At 37.2% G+C, this 27,360-nt stretch overlaps 5 protein-coding genes across 7 annotated transcripts; 4 read left to right on the top strand and 1 right to left on the bottom strand.

Moving 5' to 3' along the window:
* LOC110847916 (MAU2 chromatid cohesion factor homolog) lies at positions 1–6,019 on the top strand. The gene is made up of 21 exons (XM_022094964.2): positions 1–39; positions 132–317; positions 394–520; positions 789–845; positions 953–989; positions 1,087–1,112; positions 1,450–1,505; positions 1,582–1,710; positions 1,783–1,891; positions 1,979–2,143; positions 2,223–2,272; positions 2,408–2,443; positions 2,560–2,577; positions 2,652–2,700; positions 2,779–2,850; positions 2,927–2,952; positions 3,068–3,273; positions 3,336–3,467; positions 3,556–3,572; positions 3,651–3,704; positions 5,108–6,019. Exons 1-21 carry the CDS (start codon positions 1–3, stop codon positions 5,311–5,313), a joined length of 1,797 nt encoding a protein of 598 aa, XP_021950656.1. The 3' UTR covers positions 5,314–6,019.
* Positions 5,872–6,980, bottom strand: LOC110847935 (protein FAM177B). Its single transcript, XM_022094986.2, has 3 exons — positions 6,825–6,980; positions 6,540–6,704; positions 5,872–6,469 (listed from the first exon to the last, which is right to left on the bottom strand). Exons 1-3 carry the CDS (start codon positions 6,846–6,848, stop codon positions 6,152–6,154), a joined length of 507 nt encoding a protein of 168 aa, XP_021950678.1. The 5' UTR covers positions 6,849–6,980; the 3' UTR covers positions 5,872–6,151.
* Positions 6,981–7,025: 45 nt separating this feature from the next.
* On the top strand, positions 7,026–11,165 carry LOC110847924 (zinc finger and BTB domain-containing protein 17). Its single transcript, XM_022094976.2, has 9 exons — positions 7,026–7,167; positions 7,759–8,188; positions 8,499–8,650; positions 8,743–9,127; positions 9,259–9,601; positions 9,689–9,810; positions 9,937–9,984; positions 10,073–10,318; positions 10,406–11,165. The coding sequence occupies exons 2-9, from the start codon at positions 7,834–7,836 to the stop codon at positions 10,498–10,500; spliced, it is 1,746 nt and encodes a 581-aa protein (XP_021950668.1). The 5' UTR covers positions 7,026–7,167; positions 7,759–7,833; the 3' UTR covers positions 10,501–11,165.
* Positions 11,166–11,992: 827 nt separating this feature from the next.
* LOC110853302 (troponin T) lies at positions 11,993–17,724 on the top strand. Of its 3 annotated transcripts, XM_022101557.2 has the most exons (22): positions 11,993–12,136; positions 12,220–12,273; positions 13,145–13,174; positions 13,452–13,463; positions 13,556–13,558; positions 14,050–14,067; positions 14,436–14,463; positions 14,548–14,673; positions 14,746–14,841; positions 14,946–15,014; positions 15,132–15,221; positions 15,335–15,374; positions 15,438–15,523; positions 15,884–15,929; positions 16,395–16,458; positions 16,543–16,561; positions 16,635–16,727; positions 16,800–16,880; positions 16,941–17,019; positions 17,136–17,218; positions 17,296–17,388; positions 17,473–17,724. In XM_022101557.2, the coding sequence occupies exons 2-22, from the start codon at positions 12,239–12,241 to the stop codon at positions 17,509–17,511; spliced, it is 1,230 nt and encodes a 409-aa protein (XP_021957249.1). In that variant the 5' UTR covers positions 11,993–12,136; positions 12,220–12,238; the 3' UTR covers positions 17,512–17,724. The 3 variants fall into 3 exon arrangements, with proteins under 3 accessions (XP_021957249.1, XP_035712458.1, XP_021957256.1); XM_035856565.1 differs by lacking the exon at positions 13,556–13,558; XM_022101564.2 differs by lacking the exons at positions 13,452–13,463; positions 13,556–13,558 and having other exon boundaries at positions 11,994–12,136.
* A 487-nt stretch (positions 17,725–18,211) lies between these two features.
* On the top strand, positions 18,212–23,715 carry LOC118434100 (probable serine/threonine-protein kinase DDB_G0276461). The gene is made up of 9 exons (XM_035846895.1): positions 18,212–19,130; positions 19,327–19,462; positions 19,558–19,642; positions 19,727–19,799; positions 19,880–19,968; positions 20,112–20,219; positions 21,104–21,158; positions 21,275–21,337; positions 21,621–23,715. Exons 1-9 carry the CDS (start codon positions 18,948–18,950, stop codon positions 23,007–23,009), a joined length of 2,181 nt encoding a protein of 726 aa, XP_035702788.1. The 5' UTR covers positions 18,212–18,947; the 3' UTR covers positions 23,010–23,715.
* The last annotated feature ends 3,645 nt before the right edge of the window (positions 23,716–27,360 follow it).

A 27,360-nucleotide genomic window follows, 5' to 3' on the forward strand; every position in this document is an offset into this window, starting at 1 on the left:
ATGGCTTCGAGTCAGGATGCCTGGTACCTGTCGCTCCTAGTAAGAAATAAATAAACTTTAATCACCTTCATTATTATTTATTATTTATTGCCGTATTGAAATGTGAAATAAACAAACTCTCTTTTTCATAGGGAATGGCTGAGTATTTCCGCACCTCAAATCCTCCAAACATTAAGTGTTGCATTCAGTGTCTTCAAGCAGTTTTCAATTTTAAGCCACCTCTCAGAGTTGAAGCTAGGACACATTTACAACTGGGAAACATACTCCTAATTCATACAAAAAATGTGGACCTTGCCAGAAATCATTTGGAGCAAGCCGTGAGTTATTTTACATATTGCATATTTAGAAAACTGAGGATGATGATATGATCCCTTTGTAATCTGTAATTTGTAGTGGTTTTTGTCTCAAACGATAAGCAATTTTGATGATGTTAAGTTCGAGGCGGCCAGTTTACTTTCTAACTTATACGGAGAACAGAACCAATATAATTTAGCCAAACCTATTTTACGGAAAGCAGTAGGTAAGTAATTTTTTATGGTTCACATTTTTTATTATTATAGGCTGGTAGTATGCAACATTGGTTTGACGCCGTTATAAATATATTTCGATATTTGCAAAAAGGTGATCATGTTCTAATGAAAGAGAATCTCAAATCTCCTTCTACCACGAATCGTTGTAAAACATTCTTTCTGAATACAATACAAGTATACATCAGTCTTGAGTCAACCAATGCGTTGCATAGCATATACTTTGACAGCATGATTTTTGACATTTTTGGTATATTTTAGAGTTGTCGAACGCTAACGTGTATTGGCACTGTAGGCTGATTTTCCAGTTAGCTTCAGGTGAGTTTCCGGTTAATTTTTTTACTAATTGAAATCAACGCGTCACATTTCTCTATCTTTACTGTGTGCTTGTACTAAATTTAAAATAATTTATTTTCCCTGGAAAGTCCATGCAATGGAGAAGGACTATCAATCTGCATGCAGGTAGGTATCGAAGTAACTTATTAATGAATAAAAATATAATCGTAACACCGAATCAACAATTACTAAATAACTAAGAGAATTTTTCTTACTGTCGCAGTCTCTTGGGATTTGGTGTCGACTATGGTAAGTTTTCGAGAAATATAGGAAATACTAAGAGATTTTGGAAATGTGATAAAAATAGAAACTATTAAATGTAATGAATCATTGAAAGATTAATTCTTATCCGAAGAGTAGGATAAAAATTTTGACAAGGGCAATGTAATCATGATATCGAGAAAACTTGGTTCGATTTGTGGTGAAAATGTTGAAACGTGCAAATGTTGCCTGGAAAGCGGGGGGCGAAAACCGAATTTTCAAGGATTTTCTTCTACCCGTTTTCCAAAAAAAATAGAAATTGAGCCTACACTAGAAAATACAATTCGTAAACCGAAATGTAATTTGCCCTATTCCAATTTTATAGCCGAGTATTCGTCAGCCAATTATACCCGTGTCTTGTTTCTCCTAAGTAAAGGAATGGTAAGAATAATCACAAATGCATTAAGCCTTTTTGTAGTGTTCATTATGTAATAAAAATACATGCATTTTGATGTAGCTTCTACTTATTGCCAAACGGTATCAAGAAGTTCATCCATTACTTCAACAAGCTTCATTACTTGTGGAACAGTGGACGGGAAATCAACACCAGAAGGAGTACCTTAAAGTTTTTTTTCTTGTCCTCCAGGTAGAGTCATATATGATCTTATAATTCTCGTGTTTATAGATAATCTTATTCATTTACGTAATTTTTTTGAAGGTTTGCCACTATCTTATGGCAGGACAAATTAAAAGTGTAAAACCAAGTCTTAAACAATTACAACAAAGTATTCAAACAATTACTCAACCTTCGTGGCCATCGGACGAAGGTACACATTAATTTTATCTGCATCAGGCAGGGTTCTGCACCAAAACAAATCGAGTAGACTATCATGGACATTATTAATATTTTGTAGAACTTGTCACGGAAAATATTGGTGACATGTTTATGTGGATGCCCAAGGAGCACCTGTATGTCCTAGTTTATCTCATAACTGCAATGCATTCCATGCAAGGTGGATACCTGGATAAAGCACAAAAATATACGGACAAGGCCTTGATGCAGATTGAAAAACTAAAAAGTAAGCTCATACACATGAATGCAACACAATGAGATATTACCACTACCTGTAGTCTAAGGATTTGTCTTGTATTTCGTAGATGCTGATCAGAAACCATTCATATTACATACATTTCATATGCTTCTGTTGGTAAGTTTCGAAAACTAGGAAATACAGAAGAGTGTAAAAATCAAAATACTGCATGCTTTTTACTACCCTATATTCATCTATTGCTGTATAAATGTTTGTGGTCTAATTTTTGGTCTAATCTTCATCCAAATATAGGAACAAATAATTATGTGCAGACTCGTTATGGGAAAGGTATGAAATATCAGTAAATTTCTATACATGTATCAATTATCCAAATTTTAAAATTAGGTTCATTGAATGAACATAACTAAATTTTAATTATTGCAATACCTTTTTTTGGGTTTCAGAAAACGCTGGCGTTGCAAGTAATTTTAAACCGACATATCAACTATAAATATATCTAATCATATTTTAAACTTGTTCATAATGCTATTTTCAGGAAATTTCACATGCGTGTGCACTGTGTCAACAGCATCCTAAATTGCTTGGTGAGAGATCATATTACTTGTATAAATGTGTAGTGCTTAGTTTCGACATTATATGGGTATTTTTTCTAATTCATAAAGCTACTCATAAAGCTCCACTTAACACCTTACTCGGCTTGTATGCCATGTCCATGAATTGTATGGAGGCCGCAGGTAACTAAAATTATTCATATCATTTATTCATATAATTGATTATTATTGAAATTACAACTATTCTACTTATTTATAGAGGTTCAATTTACAACAGCCCTGCGGGTATGTTTGTTTGTATGACAATATTTTTAATTTAAACTTGCAAGTTGCAAGAAAGACTATGACACACGATAAATACAAATATACTTATAAATACTTTTACATACTATATATGCAGACATCCCAAGAACGTGAATTGTGGACTTTTGTGCACTTAAATCTCGGAATTGTTTACCTTCGGACGAAACGGGAAACCGAATTTCAGACAATTTTGGAAAGGATAAATCCAGAAACCTTGCCTTCCGCTTCACACTCTTTACGTGCTGCCGCGTATTATGTTCAAGGGCTCCAGTCATTTTTTCAGCAACGCTACAACGATGCCAAGTACATATAATTTTATAAAACTTACTTTTATTGTTGTATTTTCATTATTTCTTATCTTGTAGGAGATATTTGAGGGAAAGTTTGAAAATGGCAAATGCTGAAGATTTGAATAGACTAACGTCATGTTCTCTTGTACTTCTGGGTCATATCTTCCTATCTCTTGGAAATAGCAGAGAAAGTATGAACATGGTTACGTAAGTCCTTTTTGCGAAATATGATAAATATGAACAGAGAGGGATGCCTATGTAATTTTTGTAATAATCTTTTTGTACGCGTTTCCAGCCCCGCCATGCAGTTAGGTTGGTTAATAATATTCATATGGAATTGTTGAGAAAATTGTAACTGACTTTAATTCATTCGTTTGGAAATTTCTTTAGCCTCAAAAATCCCTGATGTGCATGTTCAATTATGGGCAACTGCAATATTAAGAGGTTCGCACCCTCGTACATACCTACTACTGCCATAAGTTTTGACCACTACACAAATTAATGTAGCGGACTCAGTTTATTGAATTTTGAAAAAATAGCGATATCACGAGAAAGCCCATTAAATTTCCTACAAATTATACCAGGCACTTTTCAAAATTTCCTCCATTCGAAGCTACAAGAGCCCAAAGTCTAGGTATCCACATCCCACTCGCAGTACGCACTCATTACAAGAAATATTAGTCTCATTTCTAAGCGACAGATTTTTTCTCGGATTTCAAACTTGTATGTCGTTTAGCACAAGTATCTAGCTTCAGTTTGGACCACATGTCATATTCCAGAAGGTTGAAGTTCGACGGCAGTGAATTTTATTCTCGGTCCGAAATGGAGTCAGAAATTTTGGATTTCAACCAGCCATTTAGAATTTTGGTCTCATGAGCAGGACCCGAGCCTTGCTTGAATGTCCAGTAACTATTTTTAATTGAGTGTGGTCCAGTGGTTCTCCTATTAGCTCGATAACATCAAAAAAATTTTTTTGACAAGAAATTTCACCCCCAGAGGAATAAAATTCACTTTTTTCACCAAATCCAATCCACGACGAATAAAAAATCTCAGAATCTGGATGGTGGGTCCGATTACAATTTTTAAAATTTTTATGAATAATATGGACCGGTGGGGTGTGGACACAGTGCCTTTAATAATTTTATATGGCCTCAATTGTGAAAGTTTACTTATCCTTCAAAAATACTTATTTCCATTTTTCAAGCGCGTACCGCATGATCAGGGCCCGGCTTTTGAGGATCCTATTTTTACTTGGCGTGAAGTTAGCAAGTGTTTCTTTTCACATCTTAAAGACATAAGTCCAAGGTCGAGTTTAGAGGCCTGGGACGTAGTTTTACTTCGCCCGTTCATTTGTAGCGAAATTTTTCTTTGGGTCCGGCATGAATTCGGCCGAAATCAGGTTTTGCGCGCCTTGGTGATTTTTTGTGACCTTTTTGACCGTTCCCTTCAACTCGATTTTCGGTTATCAACACCCCCAATGTTAGTGAATCATTTTATGGTACGGTCGACTATCTTGCGATTAGTTCCGATTTTTAATAAGCTATTGAAAAATGGCGGATTTTTATGTTTACCAAAATGTTTCTGAAAAATTGCAACACGTCGATTTGTCCGGTCTGTCATTTTAGCACCTTGTATCACGAAAAATTTCAGAACATGGTTTCTGCTAGACAATTGCATGGGGAATTCAATAGAAAATAGTACAACTGGCTAACATAACTGCTACTGCTGTTTTTGGCGTGCGGAATGCGTGAGACAGAATATATGGCAGTAGTAGGTAGTATGGTGTAAAACATATCGTATCAAGCATATAATTTTTAATCCACTTGTTTTTAATTATCGTGTTTCAGATCTCTACCGATTATGCAGTGAAACAGGACGTGAAACGGAGAGCATGCAAATGCACTGCAATTTCTCTCAGATGCTTCTCAAAGACCATTTTGCGGCTTCTCAGCTACCCGAACACAGTTTGATAAACTGGTCCGAAGGAGATTTCCCTGTTCCAGTTGGTCTTCCTACTGGTCCAATGCCATCATCATCTAGCGTTGTGCTGTGACGTACATCGTAAATTTTGTCTACCACCCCCAAGGGCTCAAGCAATATTGCAACATCGAGACGAAATATGCAAAATCATTTTTCATTTTTCAACAAATGTACTGTAAAGTGGATGAGAAGACGGACGACAACAGACCTGTTCCACTAACAAAGCAGAACAGAACCCGTACTAAACTCTAAAAAATAGTCTTTCTAACAAAGTTTACCTTCACTATACTACTAGAACTACTACTACTTCGTTGCGTCCACTTGTTAAATTACTCAAAAAAGTCGACCAACAAAGTTGTTGGCGAGTTTTTACTTCATTGACAAAATATTATGAAAGTTGCATTAAATCGTCAAGATCAATACCTTTAACACTTTTTAATATGGCAGCTACAATAATCAAGACTTCCGATTACTACGGAATGTTTTTCATGATTTGTACAACAAAAATGTGAAAAACATTACTAGTTTTGAAAAACGTATCTCAACTTTGGACATGAAAATTATCATTGTGAAGTAGGTTAAGCTTATTTATTACTATAATTGCAAAGAAAATAGCCGACAAAGACGTAAGTTTATATTCCTTATACGCAACAACATCGATCGACGATAATTTATTTGTATCTTTTGTTTCTTACAATTTATCACTGAAATTATAACCATTAGACTGTTAGAATGTATGTGCAATAAATATTGGACAAACATCATATTATACATCAAGAACAAAACTTTAATGAGATTAAATTTTAATTGTAGTTGCATATACTTATCCTTACTATAATGAATGGATAGTCATTCTGTTGCATTGGTCCAAATCTCAAATATTAACATATAATTATAATGATCATATCTTCTCAAACTTTATGGTCATCAAGTCCACTGTCCCCTTTAGACTTTCTTGACCCGACACCGTTTCCTGAGCTAACCTGTTCCATGACAATGGGGATATGGGGGGAAGTTGGATCTGTTGAGGCCCATGATTTTGCTTCCGATTCATGAGCCATCTTTTTGGCCACCATTCGATTATACTCATCAATTTCTTGCTGATATTTTGGTGAAGTAATTCCCAAATAATACGCAAGTGTCTCGCCAGAGTATTCCATCCCACCCATGACGGAAGAAGCTCCCTTATGGGAATAATATTTTAACCATTCTGGCCACGACAAACTCTTCTGAAATGATAAAGGTAGAAGGACTTCTTGGGTAAATATATATGCATTTGATCAATGATGGAAGGCTTACGGGATCCTGCCCATTGTGCTTTTGGTCTTCCACCTGTTCTTCTACAAACTTGGTATTATCTGATGCAGTATCAATTTCATCCTCAACCTCCATGGTCGATCCATCACTGAAATGTATCAACTTTTTGGGCTTCTTTGTTGATGTAGTGGCATTGGAATGTGGAATCTGCAAGTTCAACATAACATTTATTACACATACATACAACTTCACATTACGAATCGTAATAATTTACGAAAACATTACAGCTACACAAACACAAGTTCGAAAAACTTGAACTTATCTCACCTCGTAATTATCTATTGCTGACATTGTTTAGAATCTGCATAAATGTTACACAAAGAGGAAATTGAGAAAAGATGAGACTGGGTGAGAATTTGAGAATTTTCGACGGCTTGTTGTTGTTGTTGTTGGGTTTTATGTGGTGCCGCTAGACTCGAGGATTGTGAGAACAGGGAGCCCCAGCCAGAGAGAGAGCGAGGAGGTAGGAAATCTGAATCCGGCTTCCTTTCTCTAGACTCGCCACCACCATCTCCGTCGCCACCGAGGACTGCCTGCCTCCCAGCAGAACTTTCTCCACTTTCTCTCCAACCACGCCCCTTCTCTCAAGTGACCGTCGCTACTGTCACGGGTAAGAAGTCACCTCTGTCCCGTCCTTCCTGTCAACCATCCCATAAGCGTGGCATTATATTACTTGTTTTTAGTAAAATAGTATGGCTTGGGTTTCAAAAACTCTTGCTCCTTCTTTATCAAGCACCAGCAAAAGACACCCCACATTAGACTTGCTTAAACCTTAAAAAAGCTAAAACAAGTGGTTACTTTGCATACACAAAATATTTTGTAGGAAAGAATCTGATTTTCAAGCAGAAACATTGTTTAAATATATATGCTTTTAGTGTGGCTGGTCAAATATGATAATATTGCATAAAATAATAAGTCGTAAACGTCCAGAAGAAACAAGGGAACATGGTCGTTGAAAGTAGTAGGTTTCGTCCAGCTCTTTTCTGACATCCTAAAATTGCATAAATATCTCATTTGCTACGATTTCATCGATGAGCTGCTTCTCCGCTTTTCACTTGTCATTGGCGAAAAAAGAAACCAACCTTTAAAAATTTTGAGCTTTATCTCATGTATTGTGTGGTACATAACACATAATGCATGACCTGCGTTAGTATGATTATTATTTTGAATCCCCATTTTACATATTACGCGTTTATTATAGGTCTGCCGGCGCTTTGCGTGAGAATTACATTAACTTTTCAACTGTAGACGTGGACTTAACCAGTCGGCAACAAAAATGCTAATCAGCTTAAAACTGACTACACCCATTCCCATAAAAACGGAATCAACGGATGAAACTCCGGATTCCGAGGAAAGTACAGCGGTTCCTGTATTCCATGAGGATGACTTCGATTTTTGTGCTGGGTGTAAGACTCCATTTAGGGGAGCCAAGATATTTAACGTCCCTGCAACCAGTTCTGCACAAGTTGCCGAAGAAAGATCAACTGAAAGCGTTGGTGGAGACGTACCCTCTCAACCAAGACGAGGACAACAACAAGCAGCTCTCGACGAGGGGGAGGAACGGAAAGTGAACGAATTTTACTCGTTCAACGTTGTCACTGGGGAATTACTCCACGTCACTGCCCTGCAAGGTTACAAATATTTTAGTTATACCCCACAATATTACAAATAAATAATTGTAGAATTCACTGATAAAATATTAATCGAAATTCGTATCACCAATATGAGCAACGGTAATAGTAAGCATAATCTCCTGTTAAATATTTAAATACATTTTGGAAATAATCTAAACCTCAACTTCAGTATTAATATGTATGTATACTGAAATCGGTTGTTGTGGCTAACAATAAGGATTTCATTGCTAGATTATCCAACGTCTCATTCATATCTCATATCTTACATGATTACATTGAATGATAAAGGTATGACTTTTTTATTTAGCTCTTCTCTCTGTATTCGAACTCCGGCTTACCAAAACGGCTCCGGGACTCAATTTGCAAGATGTGAACGATAATCTTGGTTTTTGTCAAAATTGTGGGACTCTCATCTCCCAGTTGTACAAGTTGCACCAAGAAGTTGCAGGATTAATTCAGGTAAACCACATGAATTAATCAACTTAATAATTCTCCCCCTGTGCTTGAGTCAAATTGTGATGTATTATACATGCATTGATTCATTAATGTAGGATGGGTCTGTGGTGTCTAAGCTGCTGCAGTATGAAGACCTGTTAACCGATAATCAAGAAACGGACTTTACTGCACCTAAAAAACGCAGAAAAAATACAAATAAAGCGTCAAATAAGGTTAATGGCATAATGGGTGGTATGATGAGTGATATGGATCACGATGGAAGTTCGTCGTGGAATGATGATGCTGACGAACAACATGACCCTTCGTGGACTAATGATGATTATGATATGGGTAACAATGAGGATAACTCGTATGAAAATGCTAATCACGAAGAGAGTGAAGTCAATATCAAACCTCGATTAACCCCAAGATCCGTGGGGATCAAAATAACGAGTGTTGCCAGCACGAAATCTGTAGTAGTGGATGACCTCAGCGACAGTGGTATGTCCAATTTAAAACGACAAATATTTTCACTCGTGTACTAATATCCTTATAAATTAGTGGTTTGCTTCGCATGCACGATACATTCAAATAAACTAAATGTTGTATTTTTTAATTCTCTTTGGCTGTAGGAGACAGTGGATCACGCAGACGACGGAGTTCAACGAAAAACGTGGATTACAGAAAAGTCTTGGAAGGTCAACATATTGATGGTGTTGACGACGACGATGACGATGAATGGAATGGAGACCGTCGTCGTAAATCTAGTAAGACTACAGCTAGGAAAAAGACTGGAGGAGTGGCACCACCTACTCCATCGAAAAAAGGCCGCGGTCGACCTTCAAAAGCAAATTCCCGTGCAAAAGTTGTAGTCCCCCCTCCAAACGCCAGACATAAGGACTCAACTTTTAAATCACCTGCCGATAAGGCACGTGAATCAACTTGTACCATTTGTCACAAGTTGTTTCCAGCCAGGTATGATGGGTCATGTTAGATGAAATAAAGTAGCAGTAAAGTTAGTGCAAAAATAACACATGACAGTTTTTTTTTCTTTTGTCACAGTTACTTGACGGAACACATGAACGTGGCTCATAATGCAGTAGCAGGCCAACCTTGCTTAATTTGTGGCAAAGTGTTTGAGAATAGCTATAAGGCGATTAAACATCTTTTAACTCATGTACCAGGTGAGCCAAACTTGATTAAACTATTCAACTGCTTTTTAGTGTGGGCGAATGTGAACGAATATATGTTCATGAAGATGATGTATCTAATTAGACGAACCAAATTTTAATTACTCGCTGATATTTCAGAAAAAGCATTCGGATGTTCTCGATGCCATGATACTTTCAAAACTGCTGGTAATGTGTCAGCAATTATATGGATTAGTACTTTAACTTCAAAATTACCTTGAACTAATTCTAATAAGTCTACAATTATGTCTTGCAGAGGAACGAAATTTACACACTAGTACCCATCTCGATTCGGACAAGAAACTGGAATGTCCAAAGTGTCCAAATTCTTTTACATCCCTATTGCTTTTGAATAAACACGAAGCACAAAAACATCGCCAAACAAAAAGCTTTCTTTGCTCAATTTGTGCTAAACTTTTAACTGGAAAGGATGAGTGGATCCAGCACATTTTGAGCCATGGGCCATTCTGTTGTTATTACTGTAAAGTGTTTCTACGCCCAGGTAATAAGCCAGTGTGTAAACAGGAAACACGTTTTCATTCAGCATTTGATTTTGTTTCACTAAACGACATTATTTTGTTATATACAGGTGAGTACAAGAAGCACGTTCAAACTGTGCACATCAGCAGACCTAAGTTGACTGCTTCTTCAACTGGCCCAATTGCGGAAGTAACATTGGACTGATTGCATTCGAAATGATGCAACGAATGTATAAGGGAAAGGATGAATGTAATATAATACTATATTAAGTACTTTTGCAGCGATTCAATTTAATCCTATTTCCGTCACTATACTACGTATCACATAATACTATTAATAGCTAGTATATTTCCAATAGAGGGTTCAAGTTATTTTCTTATCATATTGTACTTTTTATAAATTTCATACCTATATTTTCAACTCAGTTGACCTTGATTCTTATTATTCCTATTAGGCGCTCTTTGATAATAAATGTATACAACTTTACATAGAGTCACATTTGTTAAAAATCCATTTGTATGTCGAAATACAATTAAACAATTAAATATGCATTTATCCTATATTTGAAGGTGATCAATATAATAGTGTGTTACTTGTGTCTGGAGATAATATTTTAATTTATAATTTAATATTTTAAAAATACTTAATACTATGGTCTTAATTTTATAGGTTAGACTATTGATAGTTAATACAGATATAGACAGATATTTGTAGACTAATAAAAACATGATAAAGTGACCACTATTGTGCATCAGGTTTTCTGAACTGTAAATATAATATACCTTAGTTGGTTACTCATACTGTGTTACATAATTTGCATTGTAATTTAAAGATCCTTTAACTTGCATAAATTACAAATTATCTATATATATTGTGCTCTGGTCAAATACCGTCTGATTAATACTTTATAAAACTAGCATCGTTATTCTCCACAAATTTCTTAATGTCTTCGCCGTTCAAACTTTCAGCTGTCTCGGCTTGAATTATTTGAATGAATGACATCATCTTGCTTTTAAACTACTCTTCATTCATCACTCCAAAATGAAGGATATATGCATCGTTTATGTATATTTGTTTTGGTCAATATGCAGCGGTACGTCGTCCTCTTCTTGTTCATATACTCGTAGATTCCAACCTCCCTTGAAAATTCTCTTCAAGTTAAGTCCTTATGCAAAATATACATTTCAATTTAATCCTAATTTTAATTTGAAGAAGCATAATTTTGTTAAATTTTGGAGCATATTGACTAAAACAATTTTTTGCTCAAATACGAAGCGGTCGAGTCTCATCATGCGAGTAAATGCTTGATCCTTATAAACACAGTTTTATAAATATATTCACACAAATCCTTCTACTTGTGGATAGCTAAATAGCGTTGTTTTAGTGTAGGGTGTAGCATGTCGTTTAAGAATGGAGTTTCTGTTAAATGGGAATCTGAGATTTTTAGGCAAGTAAATAAGTACATACAATATAGAGCTATTCTGTAGACATACATACATATACACGCCTGCATAGCTCTGCACCACCATGATCATTGACTATCTTTTTAGACTACGTTTGGCGATACCATCCCACCGATAATTTGCATGTGGTGCGGATACTGTTTGTGAATAGTTGAATGAGGATGATATGGGGGCAGACTTGGTCTTGTTTTGGGACTCGGGATAACTATACTAACTGTGTATGAATGCAAAGAATCTATTAATAGTAGAAACAACCCGGGGAAAATCTTCAGATCGGAGAAATTCACATCTTTCTTCTTCCTAGTCTGAGTGCCGCAATTCGTGGTTCAGACAAAGTCTCATTTCCAGAGTTCAATCTCTTTTTCGTCGGGGGTTTTGTGAGTACCAATTCGAAAATTTTAAAACAGTGAAGTTCAAGTGGGTGAAAGTTGTTGCTCTACATAATTTTCAATATTTCCAGATTTCCCTAATTGTTCATCATGTCCGACGAAGAATACGAAGAAGAGGTTGAAGAGTAAGTACATATACATTAAATAATTAATCGCCAGCTAATCAATGCTCCAATGTACAAGTAGCACAGACGTAATATTACATGAGATAAACGTGATGGTGGCATTTCTTTACAAAGTACAAAGCAATGGAAACTTTCCGCTTTCTCCACACCGCACATTGTCAAGTATAGCTTTTGAAATTGTCAAGAGGAAAAGTGGCAATATTTACGGAAAGATTCCTCCGGAAACACTTTACGACATTTGGAGCATCTCCTTTCATGGTCATGTATCTTGGTTTGCTGGTCGGATTGCGAGTGATGCACTGATTCGGACTGAAATTCACCACCGTTCTGCTTCCACCACAGATCTTTGCTTCCATAGGACAGCATTGGGTTTCATGCATTTTAGCGTTACACATGTTGCAGCAGAAGTTCAGTAGAGCACAGTACACGATTTTTACCATCGGAAATGCTCCGGGAATGGATGTGCTAGGGCATTTTTAGGAATAGAATCATCGCCGAAAAAACTCTTGGCATCCGATGCATAGTTTTATCCGTACGTCGACTCCCGAAGTTCCAACAGCCGTTTATCCTAACTTATTAATCACAGTTCATATGTATAAAAATATGGCATCGGCTCATTACATAAAACTGTATGTAAGTAGCTTTATTTCACAAAAAATAATCACAAAATCCCCAAAACCATACAGTAACGATCAAACCAGGATTTAATGTTATTTGCCGACTATGAAACGATGAATGAATGAACGTGTAAAATATTGAAGTTTGTATTTGTAAATAAATGCATGCAAACACTTGTAATATACGTGACAAATTTTCTAAATCTCTGAATGTCATAACAGTATTTAATGATATTCTTATAATTGTGATTTAGGGAAGAGGCCGAGGCGGAAGCCGAACCAGTGTAAGTTTCTAAATAAGTATATTTACATGCTTACATAATATGTAATTAGTTTACCATTAGTAATATTGTTACTATTATTACTCTACATTTTCAAACTTTTTAGAATTTATTTGAGCACAAACTGCTTTCATTTAGTACAAGCTAGATTTTTAGGATGGCATTTACTTACATATTTGCATTGATATCTATACGATTTTTACAGCTAAGGCAATACAATACATAAATGCTTCTAGCTGTCACGTCCTAAGTTTTGTACTCTCTGTTTCGGTAATTACAGGGATGAAGCACCGTAAGCAGCTTTTAAGTTTTTGTCATTAAACCATAGTCAATTTGAAAACTGACCAATTTTGCTGATTTTTCTTCGTTTGCATATTTTTGCAGAAAGTAAGTTCGACTGAGCTGCTTAAATGCTCACGTATAATACATATATACTTGTGTTTTACCATTTTTTATACAATTTTTGTACTCTTTCTGCTTTTTGCAATGCTATTTTCGTTCGTAAACTTTTTGTTGGGAACTATATTGTGAGAGACGTTGTTGTTGTTTATGAGGGTGTGATGTATATGTATTTCTGTCAATTACATGTTGGTAGAATATATGTATGTATGTAGCAGTATTTGTTCACGCAGTATATGTGTATCAATAAGTGCAAGCATCAGAACCTGTTACACTAATTTACTCTGACTGATGAGTGAAACATGATTGACAATATATGTAACTGTGAAATCTGTATGTATTTATGTGGTCATTGTAATGAAGCTTCAGAGCTGCACTTTCCTATCTCCTACGTGTACTTTCTTCTCCCGTATTTTTTACCATCTCAAAAAGAAGTTAACATTTCCAGATCTAATGTAATGTCATTTTCTATTTCGCAGGACTCCAGCAGCAGCAAAGTACGTTTTCACCTCTGACGAATCCGATTATTTAACACTTTCCACAATCCCATTTTTAGAACTTTTTCTGATCTCAGTAACAATTTCTGTCCTGTTTGTTAATTGGCTAATATTTTCGTACGTCTGAAGGCACAATTTTAAGCCTTATGTCCAATTCACTCATGCAACAGGACAATGTGACCATACTGAAAAATATATTTGTCATTTGGAATAAAATTCTCTAATAATAATGTCCTCATATAAACGTGATTACATTTGCCTTGGCTGTGCGTATCAGCACTTATGGAATACAGTTTTACATATACACATATTCACAAGTAAAAAAAACTAATTTTTCTAATATCTACTTTGCACCCATTGCTCTAAAGGGAGGATGATAAGCCAGATTTTGTGAAGGTAATCAATTATTAGCAACACATTCTGCCCTGATACCGAAGGCTCAAGTTGTTTGACCTTTGCACGTGGTCTATCTCTCTACAGAGGAAGGAACAGAAGCATTCTGAGCTCGACGAGCAGTTGCAGGGCTACATCAACGAGTGGAGAAAGCAGAAGCAGAGGGAAGAGGATGAGTTGGTTGCCCTCAAGGAGCGTCAAGTCAAGCGACGCGTAAGTTGTGAGGAACAGAATCGACGTACAAATTGAGAAATTTAATGATACAAAAGTAACCTCATTTCTCAGGGGCTTCGAGTCCAACAGGAGCAGGCTCTAACTCTCAAGAAGAAGAAGGAGGAGCAGGAACGCCAAAAGGTTATCCAAGATGCCAAGAAGAAGGAGGTACGTAAGAGATAAAATGACAAGTAGTTTTTAAACAATGTTCGTCCAAATTATCCAATTTTTTTTATATTTGCACTTTTATAATTTAACGAATGTTGTATCAGGCCGAAGAGAAGCGTAAGAAGGTGGAAGAAGCCGAAAAACTTCGCCAACTTATCTTGAAGGGAGAACAAGTGAGTTTGAAAATGCGCATGCGAGCAGTACATGCATGAATTAACATTCCTTGTTGATAATTAATTTTATATTCAAGATATAGTTGTGCCTACATTTATCTCTAAATTAATTAATAGGAAAAGCGACGCAGAATGGATGAGGATAGAAAGAAGCGAGCTCAAGAGGAGCAGATGAAGAGGTTAAGGGAAGCAGAGAGCCGAAAAGCCGTACGTCCATATTTACTTGCATAGCTCACATACAAATTAATAGAAATTATATGGAACCAAACACGGTTATCTGGAAAATAATGCATTTCATAATGTAATACTTTTGAATAAAGATGGGTGGACCTAAAGGCTACGGTTCTGGAGCTGCCCCTGGTTCGTGTTGTAATTTTATCATGATTAATTACTTTCATTACAAAATTATTCCCATCTGATTAGGCCAGGAAGGAGCTGCCGAAGCGTTGACAAAGACCAAGGAGCAGTTGGCTGAAGAGAAAGCCATTTGCTTGTCCATTCGTATCAAGGTATAGAATTTTTAAGTTCAGTTGCATACAATATAATTTATTCAAGGTCAAAATAGTCAAACTGTGTATTAAAAAATATGTAAGTTCGGAATTAACAATAGTAAACCTCTTATAACGGATTATGCAAAGATCCATTGTCCAAGTGTAAAAGTTTGACGGACGATTGAAGAACACGTCTTAAGGCATACATATGTAAAACACTAACTAATAAACTCAGATACCAGTCTTGTTCAGTATTGTTAAAATTAGAAATTGGGAGAAATTTATACAAAAACACAGTAAAATATTTGAATACTTGGATATATTGCTAAAAATCAATTATGAATCTCATGGATCGTGTTTTTTTGTGTTCATGTGAAGCCTTTGGAAATTGACAGCTTGAGTAAAGACTCTCTCAAGAGGACAGGTAAGTTTATTGGTTTATTCTATGAATCATATTACAAAAAGCAAGTGAAATACAATCAGTAATCCGAAGTGTGAGAAAGCAAGACTTAGATGTGTGGTGTATAAAATTCGTTATCGAAAATCAGCTCATTAGAAGAGATTTCAGTTCTTATGACTAACGACCATTAAATAAATCCTGGGTAAATTTAACTGCAGGACGGTGTTTATGAGTTCATCTTATGAAGGAATATAGGTGAAAGTTAGTTTGCAAATAAATATTCAAAAAATTGAACGAAAATAAGAAAACTGGGCATATGTATAATGCCGTATGAATGATGACCCTACTCGGTAATGAGTTTTGGTCTCAAATTATGTAATAATACTGCACTAAATGTCTGGATTGTACATGATGGATTACTGCACCATTCACTTGACCGTTTACGCTGTAGCAGGTTGACGTAATATAATTTTATTAAAACATTTCCAGCGGACCAGTTGTGGAACAAGCTCGTCACCCTTGAAACTGAACGCTATGACTTGGAAGAGAGACAGTAAATATTACAATTAAAATGTCTACACGAATGTTAGTATGAATTTAGAAATCTAATCGCACTTTTTAATAATTTACATTTTAGGCGCCGTCAAGATTACGATGTATGTAAAATTTTGAGTACATGAAATTAAATATTATGGCGAGTACACATATTTAATGAAAATGTTTATTCAGCTTAAAGAGTTGAAGGAGCGACAGAAAATGCAGTTGAGACAAAAGGCGTTGAAATTGGGATTGAATCCTGAAGCCTTAACTGGAAAATACCCTGTAAGGTTTTACTCCATTGTTCATTAAAATGGTGCAATTCTCTTAAAATAACGTGATATTAACAAACATTAGCCAAAAATCCGACTTGCTTCCAAATTTGAGAGGCGAGTGGATACCCGATCCTACGAAGAAAGAAAATCTCTATTTGAAGGGGTATGTATCTAATTGAGAGTAAAATCAGACCTTCACAGTTTTCATGTGCTTTCTCTTTAGGGCTATGGTAAGATTATGAATGAGACCAATGACAAAAACTGGCAAGAACGGATGGACGAGTTTAAGAAACGACCAAAATGTAAGCAATATGTGAACGAATGACATTCATTGAATGCCACACGTTCACCAAACTCTAGACATAGAACTCTGTTCCTTAACGAATTTTTGGTTAATAATTTGCGTCTTGTGAACCAGCCCGACTCCCAAAATGGTTTGGAGAGAGGCCTGGCAAAAAGAAGAACGACCCACCCACTCCAGAAGAAGAAGTTCCCGCGGAGGTAGGTTTCCAGATCAAAATAAATTGTTCACATTCCATAGCACGTTTATATTATTGACAATTTATCGGTGTACATAGGCTGAAGAAGAAGCCCACGTTTACGAGCCTGAGCCTGAACCTGAACCTGAAGAAGAAGCTGAGGCTGAGGAAGCGGCCGAAGAGGAGGAAGAGGTAAATACTTGTACATCCCACTTTTGCGTCAGAATAACCAACTTTGGGTTATTCAAATCGTTACATAATTTTTTACCACTTTAGGAGGAAGAAGAGGAGGAGGAGGAAGAGGAAGAAGAATAAATTAATCTGTATGATCGATCTAGGAGGGTTAATAAATTATTACGTCATGTGTGCATTGTACATCTCTCTATCCATTACGTCTCAATTCTATACACTTTTGTCTGTTTAATTCGCAGAACTAAATTCTAAATTTCTATACTAATTGACAATCGAAACGTCCGTTTCCAATTTTATTCACCTCTGCAATAAAACATACCATCTTTGTTCAATTTATTATGCGTTCTTTGCTTTCACTTTAAGAAAACTCTCATCTCTAGAACTTGGCAATGAGCAGCATTTTTTCAAACTGGTCAGACTTTCTTACTTTTCTCCCCATTCCCACTGCATACTGCGTATTAACTAACGCTGGTAGTTCATGGATTTTTTGGTGCACAAGTAAAAGTGGACATAATTTCGGGCAGGCGGGCATTGGTTTGCGCACTGGCCGATCTGGCCGGAGATTCGTTAGTGCACGTCTTGTGTGGAAGTGGCTTCTCCGCTTGTGAACTCCTCCCGGGTAACTGGGCATTTCCCGAACCAACCCCCAACTACCAACACTCTCCCCAACTGTGAGCAACGCCAAACCAGATAAACTCTAACTAACTGTGTATGAGGCATTGGCTGGCTGGCTGGCTCTTTCCCCTCTCCTTTCCCTCAACTTTCACTTAATACTCAACCCATGCAAACTCGGCCTTCCATTCCCTTCGTATATGCATCCACAAGCTGGCTTGTGCTGCCTACCATCAAGGTTATTTAATCCACGGGAACAAGTTGGTCTCTTATCAGTCGGAGATCTTATCTTATCAGTGGAGCATCGGGATTACGAAACCAAGTGAAAGTAAAGGCTATGCAAGCAAACAAAGGAACAGTTTCATAGTGCCCCAACATGGTGACAGAAGAGAAAAACTAATCTCAACTTGCCCCTCATCCATACCGTGTTAGACTTTGTTACCGTATATTTCTTGCTTATCGCAACTAGATTTTACAAAAAGTAACGACGTTGGTGAAAGTGTGATTGCAAGACTTTTGAATTGTTGCTGTGCTTTGGCTTACAGAGAATATATCGCGTCGAGTACAATTTAATCCACGTGAACATGGTAAAAAGATATATATGTATGTAATTTCTCCTTAGAGTGATTGTGAGTGATTTTAGAGAGAATTTTGCAAGATTATTGTGATTAGAAGTCGACGGGCTTTCGCAAATAAAATACTTAAACATAATGATTTCAAGTGAAGAAATACGTTATAAAGTCCTTGAAAGGGGAAGTTGATACAAATCACAAAAGCTGAAACTCATTTATTTAATCACTGATGATGACGGAATAAGACGTAAATAATACACTAGTACTTAAGATTAGTGCACTCGTTAGTTGGAATCTGATTTGGACGAGGAGAAAATTGGAAGATACGTAGCTTCACCTATACAGAGAGACATACATACACATGTCTCTGCCATAATGTGCGATACAACAGGGGTAACAAGCATAAGCCTTCGTAATCCGGATTTGTCCCCCATGTCAGACGATTCTAATTCCCACATTCACCACCATCACCACCCTCATGCCCCTTCGAGCACTAGCAAATCCTCTAAACACGGAAGTGGAAGTAATGAGGGACAGAGCAGTGGAAAACAGAATCAAGTAAGCCTTCACAATGACAAATTGAAATTGACAACTTTTTCAACTTTTGAATACGAAACATTTAAAATATTTGCATTTCATTAAGATCGTGTAAAGATGTGTGTAAAGATCGTGCTAAAGAAAATCATCTTTGCTGCTTGTTACCTTATTTATTGCATAATATGATTTTGACAAAAATCTCATCATCCGTCACCAGGTCGGTTCCGTCATGCTTTTTGGAGTCCCGATCGTCTCCCTGGTCATGGAAGGAAAGGAGAGATTGTGTCTTGCCCAGATTTCCAGCACGCTGCTCAAAGACTTCAGCTACAATGAAATCCATAACAGAAGAGTTGGTAATGTGCCTTCCATTTCACTTCTCAGGCATCGCCCTTTGGGCTGGTATTTTGTCCTATGTAAATACGTAGTGATTAAATTTCTGAAATTTTAGCGTTGGGCATCACTTGTGTCCAGTGTACTCCAGTCCAATTGGAGATTTTGCGAAGGGCCGGTGCAATGCCTGTGACGTCAAGACGGTAAGATTTCTTCTCAAGTATTGAGACAAGTGAATAGCGACGACAAGAATAGCAAGGTATCAAATAATTCGGAATGCGAAATAGATGCGGGATGATCACCAGGCGAGAGGCAGAACGGTTATGCCAGAGCTTTTTAGGTGATCATGCTCCTCCACAGGTAGGCGACTTGTTTGCACGTTAAGATTTATGCACGTTGTGGTTAATTTAATCCACTTTCGTTTCTGTTTCTATTTCCAGCTCCCAGAAAATTTTGCTTTCGAAGTGTACCATCAGTGTGGGTGGGGTTGTCGTGGATCGTTCGTCCCATCCAGATACAATTCATCCCGGTGAGTAATTGCATGTCAACCATTGCATTGGTATGCACATACTTTTCATACGTCATAGGGATGAGTGAAAAGATGACACGAGTCTAAAAAAATTTAGTTTCATATGCATTTGAAGTTTGCATAATTTAATTACTTGTTTCTAGTGCAAAATGTATCCGGTGCACCTACTGCCAACTCTTCTTCTCTCCCAACAAATTTATTTTCCATTCTCATCGACTTCCGGAATCTAGTTACGTGCAGCCGGACGCAGCGTAAGACAATACAGCGTTTGTATCAAAGTTTGCATTTAAAAAGAGGTGTACGTACATATCCATGCTTAATTTAGTCGTTTTAAAGAAATTAATTTCAGTTACTTACGTGGCTTTACATTTAGTTGCAAGAATTTTGAGAGAATTCAAACACCTTCAGATTTTTTAAAACAAACTACCCTGTATAATATGTATCACATACAGATTATTAGTGTTTGGGATTAAATGCATTCGACATTAAGGCTTACCCTCAAGCTCGGAGGAGTGAATCGGGTTTGGAGCAATATCCCAGTTTCAACCTTCTCTCTCGCTTTGCAGAATACATTGTAGTGCCTATCTCGAAACTTCGCATCGACCCTGTGGGGGGGAGGAGTCGACCTCAGGGTTCATAATAGTGGAATATGTTGCACTCGTTTTTCTGCGTCTGATGGTATTTTTTTCAAATTTGTTGGACTCGCGCGAAGGGCTGCAAATGGTTTACCATCAAGTAATGTAACCTTATGTAGACTGGTAAACCATTTGCAGCCCTTCGCGCGAGTCCAAAAAATTTGAAAAAAATACCATCAGACGCAGAAAGACGAGTGCAACATATTCCACTATTATGAACCCTGAGTTCGACTCCTCCCCCCCACAGGGTCGATGCGAAGTTTCGAGATAGGCACTACAATGCATTACGCAAAGCGAGAGAGAAGGTTGAAACTGGGATATTGCTCCAAACCCGATTCACTCCTCCGAGCTTGAGGGTAAGCCTTAATTTAAAACTTACCGTGTGCCGAAGTACAATAAGTTTGATGAAAAGTTACGTCATCACGCACCTATAAATGTTATTGTATGGAATTAACAAACGAAGCATACTTATTTAGATCGGGTTCTAATTTTCACTTTAGGAATTTTAATTCATGGAGAAGACATCTCAAGCTATGCGGTGATCCTCCAGAAGACGTAAGTACTTAGATACTTAATACTACTTATCCTTAGTATTATGCTGTAAGACTTTCGTCTGCCCTTAAACCATGAGCCCAAAGACCACTGACCAAAGATGTTCTAAAATTGTGCAGGAAATCTCAGTCTCATCAAATACGCTGTCAATGGACACTGCACAGATTGTGCACGCGTGGGAGGTAACAAATTTCTATTTCCTAAATTGCATGCTTCATCTTTATCTGCACGATTAATGTGCAGATTCATGTACATGTTTAATTCAATTTGACAAAGTGATTAATATCTTTTGAAATGTACTTAAATACTGAGAAAGGTGTCAAATAGAGTTTAAATAAACTAATAGTAAACGATAACAGGTAATAGTTAGGTTAGAGGTTTATCATTAAACCTGAGAAGGTGATACCGAAACAGGAAGCCTCAAATTGACATGTTGTTATATGTCGATCTATGGATTTGTTGCAGGACGTGAGAGCAATGTTTAATGGGGGAACAAGAAAACGGATGTTGGCAGCACATTCCTCCTCTTCCTCCCACCATCACCATCACCACACTTCATCCCGTTCCGATAATCAGGTCCACCGACGTGGTGGTGGGGGAAAGCAGTCTTCAAGCAACTCTGGTACTTCCCCCAGCAGCGGAGGAGGACAAAACAACGGATCCTCAAAACAGGCAGCCGTCACACCTCAGCAGCCACCTTCTCGACCTAATCACCATCATAACCATCATAATCATCATGCACCACCTACTAATCATATTAATGGTCCTACTCTGAACCCCTTATCCTCATCTCCTGGCTTTATTAGCACATTGCCCCTTCACCATCCAACCTCCACCTCCTCGCCCTCCACAAATCACACGTCATCTTCGCCAAGCAATTTCTTGTCGAGCACAAATCCGCTGCTAAGTCCTTCGGGGATCTGGAACCCTGGACTTTCTCCTGTTAGCATGAATTCTGGGAGACTCAACGCAGGTTCCCAACTATCTCACCTTTCACCCTTTCACCCCCTGTCCATCCCCTGGCTTCGACCCATGTTTCCCTTTCCGCACCCATGCCACTTGCTGGCAGCTGAGGCTGCTGGAATATCTGTTTCAGAGAAATTAGCAGTGGCTTCGCTATCCGCTGGGGCAGGACGATCGACAAATCAGTCTGCTTTCAAACCAGTATCCCATCGTTCCAACGCGGAGCACTTATTTTCCTGGTTGAATAACAACAATTCAGGAGTTACGGGAGCGAGTGGAGGACCCACCAGCAGTATTATTCTTGGAGGAACAAGCAGTCTACCTGAAGACCTCTCCACTACTTCGAGTCACAACAACCAGGGTCATGACCATTCTCATCATCCCATCCTTGGTCATCTCAACCGAGAACAGCGCAACAGCTCTCCACAGGAACGACCCTCAGTTTCGAGTACAAATGATGAAAATGATCATCCCAAAATCTCATTCCTTAACACCAAACGAGGAGGAACTATCAATAGTTCCAGCCGACATCAGATTGCTCTCTTGTCTTCGAATGCTGCTAAAAACGACAGCGATGACGAAGAAAACGTAGACATTGAAGAAGTCGAGGAGGAAGAGGAATATTCCTCCACGTCCTTGATTTGGGTCACATCCACAAATAACAACAATAACAACAACAGCGTCAACATTAACATAAGCCGTAAAAAGTTGTCTGTCGACTCCAACTCTGGAGAAGAAAGTTGTTCGGGGGAAGATGAGAAATTTGGTGGTTCTCCCCCTAAGAGGAAACGTTTGTGGGATTTTGATGCGTCTGATAAAGTGAAAAAGGCAGAATTGGCAGTTTGCTGCGATGAAACGACAAGAACTAGTGGATTTGAGTCAAAGGAGTAGTCCACGTTATGCAAAAAAACAGAATAATTAGGAATATCTAGCCATACATACTTACGATTAGCGGAATCGTGATTAAACTCAATTTCCTCAGCTTTCTCATTATATGATGAGAGAAAATGAGATTCGATAATGTCACGACCTCCTCCTTCCTTATCAGCCGTAACAACTTGAATGTTTGAATTGACTTTACCTTATTAACTCTTTATCACTAAATGCATACATACATATGCTGCATAATCTAAAGCCTATGCTTTAATTAACGAGGAAAGGTTAGCTGAGTGAAGGAGGCAGGATCAACTGCCCACTTTCTTTTCATAAGAGTTAATTATCCGTAGAAAATGTCTTCGGGTCGTTCATCCGTTACAATCGATTCCATTGTTTGTTCCGTTATTTTGACACAAATTACACTCACAAAGTTACAAATATTTATTATATCTACAGGTGAATGGCTGCGATATGCCGTCATCCTTGAAATTGAGCAAAGTATATCATAATCTATTTGTCATTCTTATTGTGATTACGTAGAGAAAGCATCCAGTTTGAATAGATTAAGTCTACTTAATTTTATTTCTCAGCCAAGTAAACTTAATTTGGCAGCCCCAAATTAATTTATCACTCGACTAAGCACGACGAGAGAGGAGATGCGTTCACCGTGAATGCATTTTTTTTCTCATATAAAGTATAAATTGAATCAGCAAGGAAGGAAAACGTGTATATGAGCATTGTTTAATAATGAACGTATATAAATAAAATTGATCAATAAAATGTTTATAAAAAGAGTTTTGCTTTTCAAATGAGCATATTATTTTTATTATCATCCGAATGTTGACCTGTATTTTTATCTTGTTTTTCTTACATATTTATTTCATAAAGGTTAAAATAGGAACGAATAATTTATAACTACCTTCAAGTAAAAGTAAGTTTGAGTTAGAAAGGCGACGACGACCAGAGTTGAGTACATTTGAGAAATGAATGTTTGATTTTCTGAGCAGAGAAAGCAGAACAGTTGGCTGAATGCAAATTACCCATGATGACATTTAAGAAGAAGACCATCATTCTCGACCAGCGTACCATGAGCCCAAGAGCAGAACCAACAACCAGCCAAGCATTGCATTAACTTATTGAAACTTGACATATTAGACATGTGAACGAGAAAGTGATGGGAAAGGCTGTGCAATAGAAATGCACAGTCGCCTTTCTACGTATACATGAATCTTTTGGGTGAGATCAGTGAGACGGTACAAAAATGTCTCTCCAAAGACCTGACTTTTGTGATATATTTCATAAGAAAAAAATTGAACTTGAAAGTGCAAGCAAATTTAATTGAATCAGAATTGCACAAACTTTATGTTTCACCAAAACTTGTATTCCCGTCGACAATGTATGCGCCCTGTAAGCAGGTTATAATGATAAGGCTGGCTTTTCCCGAGTGGTGCATACATATAGCAGCATTGTAAAATGGGAATGTTAAAGTTTGATGATGGGCAATTTATTAGGTTGTGAGTATGTACATGCATATACACACACAATTACATATACATACACAGAAGATGAGCGGTACTGGAGGTCTAGAATTGTCGTTCAGAGACACGGACAGAAGGTAATTTAATCATATTAAAAGGTTAGACGGTGGTCTTCTCTCCTTCACCAAACCACTCAAATAGCATTTGATTAAACGTCCATTCAAACTCAAGTTGGCGTAACGAGTCATAAATCTAAAGCTTTTTACTCCTGTTCAGCTCAGCAACAATAACATAATAATAATAATGAGTTCTCTCTCTCATTCTTGGCCTCTTTCATTTCTCAGTTTGTTTAGCTTATGTGCTTATCCTGCGAGAACTGAATTTACGGAAAGCATAACTATTATTGAACCTTCTCTCCTGTTTAGCACCTCTTTCTTTCCAAAAATTGAGCAACAGCCCAGCAAGAAGAGGGTGAAGAGTTCAACCGGATTTGAGCCTTTTACCACAAGACTCAGCTTTACATATATAGTTCATCTAAAAAATATGATATTTGCGTATGTATGTAAAAGCCCGTTTATCAAGAAAGTCATTAGTGTGAGAAAATTTAACACTTGAAGTGACTAAACATATGTACTATTTATTCTGATGTTTATAATAATTGTATTTTGTAATGTGTTGATAAATGTGGCCTTAATCGAGAAACCAAGGAATGTCCATTAGTCAAATTCAATTAATCATTTTACTGTATGATAATTTAATTAATTAGATTCAATTAACCTAGTCGAACATATATTTTCCGACACCAATACGAAGGGTGCATAATGAATGGATTAGGTTAGGTGGTGCTTGACATATGAATACATGTGTAGACAGGTGTGCTAGTGAATAATTTTAATATTTTCTATGCATTTTCATTGTCCTGACACAACTGCAATCAATAAAAACCTTTTTGTCATGTGACAATAAAGTAATGGGAACCGGAAGCATAATTAATTAGTAGACGTTTCACGTAAGACTTTGTGTGTATTTTGAGTCAACAGAGTCACAGGAAACGAGATTCTTACATATTTATGTAGATCGAGTGAGATGTGCTACAATTATTCTGCTCTGATGGTTGCAAACCTTGCATCACGTCAGTTGGTGCAATAATTATGTAATAATAATGCAATCAAAAAGGGCAACCCATGATGCAGAACATTTTTGGTGATCTATTTTACCCGTGTCAAATGAGAGGCACTCTGTCACAAACTGATGTAATTCACACTTATCATGTAAACTACTACGCAGATAGAAATGCACCCATTTGACTTTTCCGTTGACATCTGCTCCCTGTTGTGCGTGCACATACGTATAAAAGTCAGACTCTGCACAGACCCGTAAAATGTAACAGGAGACGATTAGTCTCAGTTTCCTCCGCCGGTCTGATTGATTTGTTTAGACTTTTAGAATTGACATATGAACACCCTTATACGTATTAAATGCATTCAGTTGCACCCCTTCATCCCTTGCACAGTTGACACGGATATTTCGGTAATACGCACTCCAGACGCAACAGTCCTTGGCTTCCTTTCTGTAATAATAATGATGATGATCTGTAATTGGAGCCGTTCTAAAACATTTAATTAATGAGGCATTCAAAATAAAATAAAAATAATTGCACTGATTTTTATACTCGTGAAAATATTAACCTTATGTCCACCTCCTTAACAAAGACTTTTAGCAGGTCAATGGATAGTTACTGTGAACATTTGCCTACAAATGTACATAAGTACGTATGATGCTGTGCTTTTGCTCAACATTAACAACTTGCCTACTCGTAATACGAGATTGTTTCTTTCTGGATTTACTTTATCGACATAATTAAGGAATTATGTTGGTGTTATTAAAATACTGGTTAACATAATATGACAAGGTAAGCTTGAGACTATCTACATACGGCTTCGTCTCATTGTTGCTTCTGTATAAATAATTCTGGTTCGTGAGATTTGTACGAGTTTGCCCCATTTCCTCCCCAATTACACCATCACGATGGAGAGGGTGACATATAATAAGGTCACAGTGTAATAATGGGAACTATAATCCCTCGAGAGGTAAAAATGGTCATTAATCATTAAAACCTTGTATCCTCTTCAGCCTCCACCAACTCATTTTGATGCATAATGCTTCCATTACTGCGACTTTTGCACAAGTTGACAGTTTTTCAAGTAATAACAAATGGAGGATATTTCAGTGAAATGTAAAAACGGTATTTCGCCCATGAATGAAATTGATGCGAGTGTAATGTGTACTCATTGGGTTGCTGCTGGTTGTATACTCAGTTCGTAAAAGATAAAGCTTCTTCATGCATGAAATTCAGCTCAATATCCTAAATTAATTTATCTTATTTAAAGATTCTGCTGTTCGATCGTCTCCTCTTTTGTCATGAGAATGACAGCCAGTGTTCGAGTGCACACAGATTAATCCATCTCCTCTTCCAACAGCAGCAGAGCAAAGGCTTTCATTGATGTGACTACTTTAACATTCATTAATTTAGTTCTTGGAGTGAGCGAGTGTTAGTTGGTTTGAATGGAGATTGGGTGGCTTGTTGTTTGAAGACTGGAAATGGTTTAGTTAAGCATCACGCTTAAAATGTTTCAATAGAAATTCGATACCAGAATGGCAAACAGGGAAAGTCGCGTAGACCATTTGAATAATTTGAATAACCTGTCGTATTCTGCTAACTATGTAACTAACAACCACACACCAAACACACTTGCATATGCATGCATATTTTCGTGAAGACAACCTCTTTTCAAATATGAATTAGAGTATTTCAGGTACCCACGTGGAAAATTTCCACTGCGAAAACAACATCGCGCAAAATGATCGAACTTAATCTCACTGATTTT

The sequence above is a fragment of the Folsomia candida genome, unplaced genomic scaffold (assembly GCF_002217175.1).
Source record: "Folsomia candida strain VU population unplaced genomic scaffold, ASM221717v1 Fcan01_Sc001, whole genome shotgun sequence".
Taxonomy (NCBI): Eukaryota; Metazoa; Arthropoda; class Collembola; order Entomobryomorpha; family Isotomidae; genus Folsomia; species Folsomia candida.

Excerpts from the sequence above, each read along its gene's own strand:
- LOC110847916 (XM_022094964.2), top strand. The coding sequence starts at position 1 with ATGGCTTCGAGTCAGGATGCCTGGTACCTGTCGCTCCTA. Across the intron at positions 1,711-1,782 it reads TTTTTTTTCTTGTCCTCCAG|GTTTGCCACTATCTTATGGC; the intron begins GTAGAGTCATAT and ends ATTTTTTTGAAG. Across the intron at positions 3,274-3,335 it reads CAACGCTACAACGATGCCAA|GAGATATTTGAGGGAAAGTT; the intron begins GTACATATAATT and ends CTTATCTTGTAG.
- LOC110847935 (XM_022094986.2), bottom strand. The coding sequence starts at position 6,848 with ATGTCAGCAATAGATAATTACGAG. Across the intron at positions 6,705-6,824 it reads CAGCAATAGATAATTACGAG|ATTCCACATTCCAATGCCAC; the intron begins GTGAGATAAGTT and ends TTGAACTTGCAG. Across the intron at positions 6,470-6,539 it reads AGCACAATGGGCAGGATCCC|AAGAGTTTGTCGTGGCCAGA; the intron begins GTAAGCCTTCCA and ends TTATCATTTCAG.
- LOC110847924 (XM_022094976.2), top strand. The coding sequence starts at position 7,834 with ATGCTAATCAGCTTAAAACTGACTACACCCATTCCCATAAAAACGGAA. Across the intron at positions 8,189-8,498 it reads CCACGTCACTGCCCTGCAAG|CTCTTCTCTCTGTATTCGAA; the intron begins GTTACAAATATT and ends TTTTTTATTTAG. Across the intron at positions 10,319-10,405 it reads TAAAGTGTTTCTACGCCCAG|GTGAGTACAAGAAGCACGTT; the intron begins GTAATAAGCCAG and ends TGTTATATACAG.
- LOC110853302 (XM_022101557.2), top strand. The coding sequence starts at position 12,239 with ATGTCCGACGAAGAATACGAAGAAGAGGTTGAAGA. Across the intron at positions 12,274-13,144 it reads TACGAAGAAGAGGTTGAAGA|GGAAGAGGCCGAGGCGGAAG; the intron begins GTAAGTACATAT and ends ATTGTGATTTAG. Across the intron at positions 16,881-16,940 it reads GAAAATCTCTATTTGAAGGG|GGCTATGGTAAGATTATGAA; the intron begins GTATGTATCTAA and ends CTTTCTCTTTAG.
- LOC118434100 (XM_035846895.1), top strand. The coding sequence starts at position 18,948 with ATGTGCGATACAACAGGGGTAACAAGCATAAGCCTTCGTAATCCGGAT. Across the intron at positions 19,800-19,879 it reads GTGATCATGCTCCTCCACAG|CTCCCAGAAAATTTTGCTTT; the intron begins GTAGGCGACTTG and ends TTCTATTTCCAG. Across the intron at positions 19,969-20,111 it reads TCCAGATACAATTCATCCCG|TGCAAAATGTATCCGGTGCA; the intron begins GTGAGTAATTGC and ends ACTTGTTTCTAG.